This window comes from Ctenocephalides felis, unplaced genomic scaffold (assembly GCF_003426905.1).
Source record: "Ctenocephalides felis isolate EL2017-DRISC unplaced genomic scaffold, ASM342690v1 CF-g0.4_SCAFFOLD_03570, whole genome shotgun sequence".
Lineage (NCBI taxonomy): Eukaryota > Metazoa > Arthropoda > Insecta > Siphonaptera > Pulicidae > Ctenocephalides > Ctenocephalides felis.
The window spans coordinates 24,531,676-24,540,623 of record NW_020539724.1 but is presented as its reverse complement, the minus strand read 5'-3'; the positions used below and the strand labels follow the sequence as shown (position 1 = coordinate 24,540,623).

Genomic DNA, 8,948 nt, shown 5'->3' with positions numbered 1-8,948 from the left:
GTGCGCTAGAGAAAATCATACAACAGCTATAGTATAAATTGTGAAATGGAAACTTAAGACCTCAGCACCTTTGCTACAGATTGTAATTTCAAATAAATATTGTGCACTTATCTAACATGGTATTTAATATTGAAGAAATTTTAACCAAAATTGGACATTTAAAGCAGTAGAAATGTATATACATCTTATGCATGAAATCAAAAATTAATACACCAAATAAAAAATAATCCTTAGAACTTTCTGGGAAGGACTATTTATCTTTTTACACATGTCTTTATTATACAATTTGCAAAGAGGAAAACTGTCAAGTGATTACATAAAGTCTAAGTGTTCATGATTTTCACTGCACGCACATCATTACTATAAATATAATAACTATGTAAGATGTATTATTATAAAAAAATATACAAATTAAACAATTTATTTACCCAAAGAGCGAGCTTTAGACAGCATTTTTATCAAAAATTCTAATACGAATTGATCGAAAAGTGGCCACCACTGCCGTCAAAAAATAAAAATTATACTTGTACTATAACAATGATGCCAACAAAAGGACACCAAAATTTTATTATTCTTATGGTGTTAACTTGAGCACACGTGATCTTCTTGCTGTCAAAATTATGTCTTTGACAGATGACATTTATGTTTGTATTTTTAGAAAAAAAATTCTAAAACTTAGTATTGCTTTGTTTTATTAATGGATTTATTATAATGGGTTTGTGCTCGTCGTGTTTCAATCCTACTTCAGATGAAATACCTCAGCCAGATATGGTAATTGTCCAGAGATTTGTAGACAAATAATTTTTATACAATAGTGATCATGGGTATGGGAATAAAAATTTGTAGTTTCTTTAATTATCAGAATAATTTAGTTTGCTCACTAATCAACATGATGAAATATGTATACTCAATAGTTTAGAAACTAATGTTGAAATTGAGCATTAATAATCTCAGCCTCTGGCATTATTTACAGTTTATAATAATTAATTAATTTTGATATGAAAAACGATCAGTTTATCTACTTGTAGAATTTAAAAGTAGTTGTAAATACATATTAAAGGTTGTTTTAAAATAAATAATATTATCTCTATTATGCAATAAGTTTCAACTTGACTCTTTCCACTCCCGGTATGTAACAAACTTGATCTAAATAACTCAAAATGCAAAATTCTTAGTTTTACACATAAGCAATTTTCAATACATTTAGGTTATAAAATTTATAACACCTGCATAGATAGATATGATAAAATATCTGACCTCGGCATTTTATTTGACTCTAGTTTGTCCTTTGCAGACCACATGGCTAATATTTGGAATAAAGCTCATAAATTGTTAGAAATGTTTTTAAGGAACTGTAAAGATTTTAATTTAAATTAGTTACTAATTTGTATGTACAGTGGAACCTTGATTAACCGGACTAAATGTTGTCGATAGGCATCCGGATAATCCAATGTATGAAGAATAATGTTGAGTATTTATTAAAAATAAGAAATACAAAAAAAATAATATTTATTAAGAATTGAAACTTTCTTACGTATGTGCATATAATTTTTTTTAGATTATATTACATACATATACTGAACTGCAGCATTAATTGTGCAAAAATTCGAATTGTAGGTATGTACATGCATATAAATTAGTCGCGGTTGGTAGTCTGAATAATCGCGAATCCGTATAACTGAGGTCCGGATAATCGAGGTTCTATTGTACTATGCAAATATACGGTCTAAGTTTGAGTATGGATCAATCATTTGATATCTTTATTATAGGAATAACTCTGATGCGAGATAGAGAAGGTTCAACGTAAATTTTTTTAAATTATCTACATTTTAAAATGCACTAAATTTATCCTGAACGGCTTCGAACACAAAACATTGCTTAATAAATTCAGCATATCATCTTTTGCCACAAGTCCTTTTATCTATAATATTTTTTCTTATATAAACTTTGTAATAACACTATAGACTGTCTTCAAATTCTTAAACAACATTCCTTTAACGTTCTTAGATTATTTTTATAAACACATATTGTTCAATAATCATATTTCTAAAACTTATTCCTAAATTTGTCTATTGTATTGATGTTCTCTAAATTTAACTCAATTAATAAAGATATCAATATTCACAATACTTAACTAAATCAAATAATTTCTATCATGCTCATTTTTTTATTCTTTTATTTGAATGTTAATATGTTGACTTTTGATACACGTATATCATTCATATACATTTTATAATATATAATATGTTTACACTTTTTTTATTTGATTGTATATAATTATATAGTGCATCATATATCATTTTGTTTGTCAATAATGTTATAAAATTGGTTGGGAGGAAATTATATTATACTATGTTGTATTATATGTTCATGATTGTATTTTTATTTCTCTTAGAACTATTCTGGGGGCTATTTAAAAAATAAATATTTACTCTAATTAAATTTTTGTTACCATGTTCATGAAATATTAACAGTTCATATTACTCAAAGGCTATCCGAAGGGCCCAAATGGCAGAGGCTGCAGAGAAAAGACAATAGAGAATGAATCTCGTGGAATAAAAGATATTGATAAAGTTCGGAGGCAACAGCAGAAAGCAGCCGAGTTAGAAAGACGTCAGAACGAAATAGATAGACAAGGAGGCGGTGGAGATCTTTTACGAGTTAGTATAGAATTTTTGCCTTATCGATTATAGTAATATTATCTTTTTTTTCTATTTTTTTTTCAGTGGCAACAAGATTGAGCTGCAGTAATATGCATTTGATGTGTTCATTATAATAAGATGTTACATAATTCTTGAAATTATTTATATATGTTGTTTTCAATTATTTATTTTATTGATGTTGTTAAATTGTTATAGAAACTTTTATATGAATAATAAATAAATATGCACTTTGAAATTTAACACAAATCTTTAAATTAAGCATTATAACTCCTGTGATATGTAATTATCTATTGTTAGTGTATTTTTATCATATCATAAAAATGTCAAATTATGGTAGATTAATTATTTTTTTTTTAAAATAAAGAAACAAATATGTTTAAAACTACATAACGTGATTTATCCCATATATTAAAATGTAAGAGGATTATTCCACCCTTGAAACATTACATATTTTATAAACATTATAATAATTTTTTAATGTCTGGTGGTTATATATTAGCAGCATTTAGAAATGCTTATATAAAAGATATGAACTATATTACAATTTAACCTGGTTATTCAAACAAAATCTAATCAAGTTGGAGTTTAACTCAGCTCACGGATCTGCCTTAGGGCTGTAATACCCCTTATTATTTATTCAAGCAATACAATACTATTATAATTCGCTTGCTCAACTATTTCAACAGCAAAGCAACAATAATGCTCTATGCAAACTTTGGATGATGTTTCAGTAAAAAACTTATTGTTTACTAAGATAAAAGTTGAGTGTAAAGTAGTAAATATTTTAAAAGTTTACTAATGTTTTTTATGTTAAATTTGTAAAGTATGTTTTCTCATTTGCATAATTGTTTTAATGCAAGAAATTGTGCTTAAGAAATATTGTATAAAATTATAAGTAGATATAGATCCTGCTTTTGTTTGAATTGCTTAGAACTGAAGATTTATATTATATATATATATATATATATATATATATATATATATATATATATATATATATATACTGTGATAAAGTAATTTGATAAAGTAATTTTTTATTTAATATTTGAATTTTTCAACTTTTTAAAATAACTTTATGTGAAAAAATATCTTAAATTATATATCTAATACATCTTATGTATTATACATTAATACATCTTATGTATATCTAATTAGATATATAATTTAAAATATTTTATTCACATAAAGTTATTTTAAAAACAAAAATTACCAAGTTGAAAAATTCAAACATTAAATAAAAAATTACTTTATCAAATTATTAAATTGAATTTCATTGATCATTAAATAATTGATTGAATTGATGGACTCTAATGAAATAATTAATCATTTATTATTTCTATAAATAGAAAAAAATATGGATAGGTTTATGGATGTATAAAATCCAAAAAAAATTTACGCTCAATATAATCTGTAAATCAATGTGCATAACCTGGACTCCATAAAAAAGTATAAAACCCCATTTCCATTACTTTAGGAGAACAATCATAAATTTATGATATATTAATATATATTCTATCATTGTCTAGGAAAACTATTTATTGACTACATTATAAATCAAAGGATAATAAACGTTGTATATATCAATCGAACATTAAAACAATTAAACTCAAAGTAATCACAAGTATGATCATAAAACACAGTGACTTTTTCAAATTTACCGCGCTGCGATTAGTGTGCACTTCAGAGCAATGCTAAAGGTTGTCAATTTGACATCACTATTTATTTTATCAACACATCTATAGGTTATCCAATATTTTTGATTATTTAATTTTATGGAAAATTGTTGGTCACTGATTATTTCAATTTTAATTTTGAGCTGACGCCATCAGCCTCACGCATTTAAAAAAAAATCATCTTATGAATTTGTGAATATCAATATTTACGTAGTTTTTGGCAATAGCAAGTTTTTGTAAAAGCACTTAAAATGCCTATTAATCAACGCGAACTTTTACAAGCTGTTTCTCAAATTAGCGAATTGCAAAGCATGCGAGTCACTATTAGACAATCCGGAAAATGGGGCTTAATCACAGGAGCCGCTGTTTTTGGGGAGGATTATTGTTGGGTCCAACTGGTTAGCTTTGGGAGGTATAATTGGTGGCTGTGCTGGAGCTCTTAAATCAAGAGGTAACTTTATTATAGAATTTCTAATTACTAAAAGCAACTTATAGTTAACTGTTACAGTCTTGATGGGTGATGCAATTACCACACTTTTCATTCACGATACGACACAGCAGTGCATATAGTGTGCCATAAAATAAATATTTTTCTTATGCTTTGGATACTGTTTCTCAAATTGTACCTTCTCAATATAACACTTCACTCAATGGTTTGCAGGATATTTACATTTGGATATTGAATAATTCATAATTGTTAATGCCTAAGGCTCAACCCTGTTTTAAATCAATCAAATATATTTTAATGCTTTTGTAAAAGGATAAAAAAATTATAAAACCTAATCCTTCATTGTAATATATCATGTACCTTGCAAACCCTTAAATATTAATCCTTTCTTCCGAGAAACTATTCTTCCTTGAACTCATTTCAATCAAATTGCAGGTCAACTGATGATGTAAAAAATGTAATGGAATGTCGCTTAAATTCACAAAACGGACCAATCAGAAAATATATAAAGATATAGAAAAACCTGTAAATCAGTAATATCTCAAACTTCATCTAACAATAAGTAGCAAGTCTAAAATTAACATTCAAACAAGTAAGATTAACTCAACTTTATATCAACGTATTATTTTATCTAAGTATTGTTAATTCAATCGGTCTGATATAGCCATTATCTAATTATATCTGGTCCTGTGACAATAAAGCGAAATGTACTAATTTAATAGAGTTCGGCAGCATCAACAAACTTCTATTTATCTATCATCTTTTTTAATCTATCTGTGTCATCACAATAGTTGACATGGACTATTTAGTATCAATTTTAGTAAATATATGTTATATTACAGATTATGGAAATGAATATTTAAATTTTCAATATCTAAATATAAACTAGCTGTAAGTGGAATTCTGTCTTCAGGAATTATGGCATCGTGCCTTAAGGCAAATTGCTGGAACTTCCCGTACCGTAACAAAATGTTCGAGGAATACTGAATGTTTTCAAATAGATTATTATAAATATTGTAAAATTGTCTAATATTTATAAGAATTATATAAATTGAATGCAAAGTTGAAATTATTGTAAAGTATATTAGAACTATAGTCAGAATTAAAATAAAAAAAACTGAATTATTTTCGATATACAAAAAAATTAAAAAAAAAAAAAAGTTCAAACAAATTTTTTTTTCCAAAATCAATTTTTTGTGTAAGACAAGCAGAAAGTTCTTTGAATCATTTAAATCGGACGCTTAGTTCTCTCAAAAACTGCCATTTTTTACATATTTAGCTCCGTATCTTCGAAATGGCTGGGCCTGCCTTTGCCAAAAACTAATAAACACTTCTCCCAATCATTACTAATTGAATGTTTTTTAGATCATTCAAATCGGATACTCCGTTCTCTCAAAAAGTCGAGTTCTATTTTCTGCTCTCTCTTGCTCCGTATCCCGAAACGGCTGGACCTGCCTTGCCAAAAACTAATCAGCTCTTTCCCTATCAATAGGAATCGAATGTTTTTTAAACCATTCAAATCGGTTGATCCGTGCGCCCGAAAACGTGACTGGAAATTTGTATCCATACATACATAAACACACACACACACACACACTCCATTTTTTCTGAGGTATGCCAAAATGTTCAGAAACCTTCAAAACGTCGATAAATGTAAAATTTTCAATTCCGATTTTCGGCCCATTACAATAACTTACCCTACGGAAAGTTAATAATTTGATGGACTTATTGATAGATGTGTTACAGCAATGTATTCTGTTTCTATAATCAATAATAAAATATTATTCAATTGTAACTTTTGTTTCCCACGTTAAAAAAAAAAGGAGACTTTTCAGTACCTCTAAGTGTTAAAAGAATGCTTTTATGAAAGATATGTTTGATTTTTTGCCAGTCTAAATTATGATTGCGTGATACATAGTTTGGATTTTTGATCTTTATACTTCAATACATTAACTGAGACGAATAGTTAACATATTGTAAGAGTTGCTATTTTTATCATTTGAAATATATAGACCTATTGGTATGCATCGAAAACTAAAAAAAATTTTTTTGAAATTTTGAATTAAAAAAAAATGTTTTTGCCTTCTCCAAAATTAACCATATCTTGTTTAACCATACAATGTCAACAAAGGCAAAATGTTATTTGAATCATTCTAGGATTTCGGAGATACAGAGTAAAGTGAAAAAACAGCAGTTATTGAGAGAACAGATCATTTAATTAGAACAATTCAAAAAATTGATTTTCCTTGTGTTGATAGTGTGAAGAAATTCTCAGTTTTTGGGGAAGGCAATTTTTTTCTAATTTAAAAAAAGCATAATATACGAAAATGAAAAGCTATAATATTTAAATAATCTATTTGAAAGCATTAAATATTCCTTGAACATTTCATTACAGTACGGTAAATTCAAGCAATTTGCTTTAAGCCACAATGCCATGCAACAATAGGTAACTTCCCCTAGGGTAAGTTACTGCAATCATCCAAAATCGAAATTGAAAATGTTTGCATATCTTCACGTTTTGAAGGTTCTGAATATTTTGGCATACCTTAAAAAAAATGGATGTGTGTGTTGTGGATGTATGTACATATGTATGGATACAATTTTTCATCCACGTTTTCAGACGCACATATCAACCGATTTGAAAGGTTAAAAAAACATTCGATTCCTATTGATAGGGAGATATCCTGATTAGTTTTTGGCAAAGGCAGGTCCAGCCGTTACGGAGATGCAGAGCAAAGAGTGCAGAAAATAGAAATCGAGTTTTTAAAAGAAGGGAGCATTTGATATGAATGATCCAAAAAACATTCAATTCTTAATGATGTGGAGAAGTGGTGTTTGGTTTTTGATAAAGACAGGTCCAGCAATTTCGGAGATACGGAGCTAAATGTGCAAAAAGGAAGAAAAGGAAAAAAAAAAAAAAATAATTTCCAAAAAAAACATTTTTTTGAATATCGAAAATAATTCGGATTTTCAAATATTTAATTTGGTAAGGGAAGTTCCCAAATTCAAATTGCCTCAAGGCACGATGCCATACACCACTATTTAATTTTAATTTGGTCCACTGAATTAATTTTTAAAACTGTTCATGTTTTTCTATGTTACTCCCGATTATTTATTATCGCAAATTTTATTTATGTTTTGCATGTATTTCACCATGAGATTTTTTTTTTTTCAGGTCAGTTTAAATCAGTGGCTGAGGTTCTTATGAATGATTTAACAACACACAGCAGCAAGAATTTGTTAACACGTCTTCGAAGAGCTGTCCAAGATGTGGACATCCAAGACGCTGCTGTCCTTTTACCTTTCATTATGAACAATGATGTTGTTAAACAGCAGTTATTAAGGGTTGTTACTAATTTTATTACTACAGAAATGCGTATGATGTTAACATGAAATATTTCATATGGAAGAATTGACTGAATATTATTAATAATTTTATGATATTATATAGTGTTAAATATATATTTTAATTAGAATTAATCATTTTTATAAATAAAGATCAAATTTGCAAATACTTAAATTGAGAAATGTTTATTTGTAGTTATTATATTATATTATATATTACAGACTTTTATCGAATAACAGTGTAATTATCACAATTGAATTCTATTGAAGCAAATATTTACATATCACATCACTTTTACTTTTGCTGTGATTTTGAAAACAATGATGTCGTAGAGCGTATAGAACACTCAAGTATATGGATTTATATTTAATTAATTTTCCAATTACATGGGAATTAAACATAATGACTTTTCTTGCTGTTTGTCTAAATTGGTTTAATAATGATTTTGTATCATTTGTACTGGCAGCATTTGTACAAACCAATTTAGACAAACAGCAAGAAAAGTCAGTTTGTTTAATTCCCATATAATTGGGAAATGCTCGAATTTAAACATGGTTTATGCAGACAAAAATTTGCAACATATATATATGTTGTTTTTTTCCACTCAACGACATAATTAGGAATTTTCGTTTTTAAACATAATTATACAATCAAATAAAAAATATGCTAAATTCTAACAAAAGTTTTATTTTTTGCATAATTTTCATTCAACAATGTGATTGGAAAATTTGGATTTGGAAAAAGTGCAAACAAACCATACCATACATTTAAAAATTTTCAACAAAGTTTTGTTTTTATTGACAATTTGTGCTCAATCA

General features: G+C 27.3%; 1 protein-coding gene across 1 annotated transcript; it reads left to right on the top strand.

Annotated features, from left to right (window-relative positions):
* The first annotated feature begins 4,587 nt into the window (after positions 1 to 4,587).
* On the top strand, positions 4,588 to 8,177 carry LOC113383638. Its single transcript, XM_026621889.1, has 2 exons — positions 4,588 to 4,720; positions 7,960 to 8,177. The coding sequence occupies exons 1-2, from the start codon at positions 4,588 to 4,590 to the stop codon at positions 8,175 to 8,177; spliced, it is 351 nt and encodes a 116-aa protein (XP_026477674.1).
* The last annotated feature ends 771 nt before the right edge of the window (positions 8,178 to 8,948 follow it).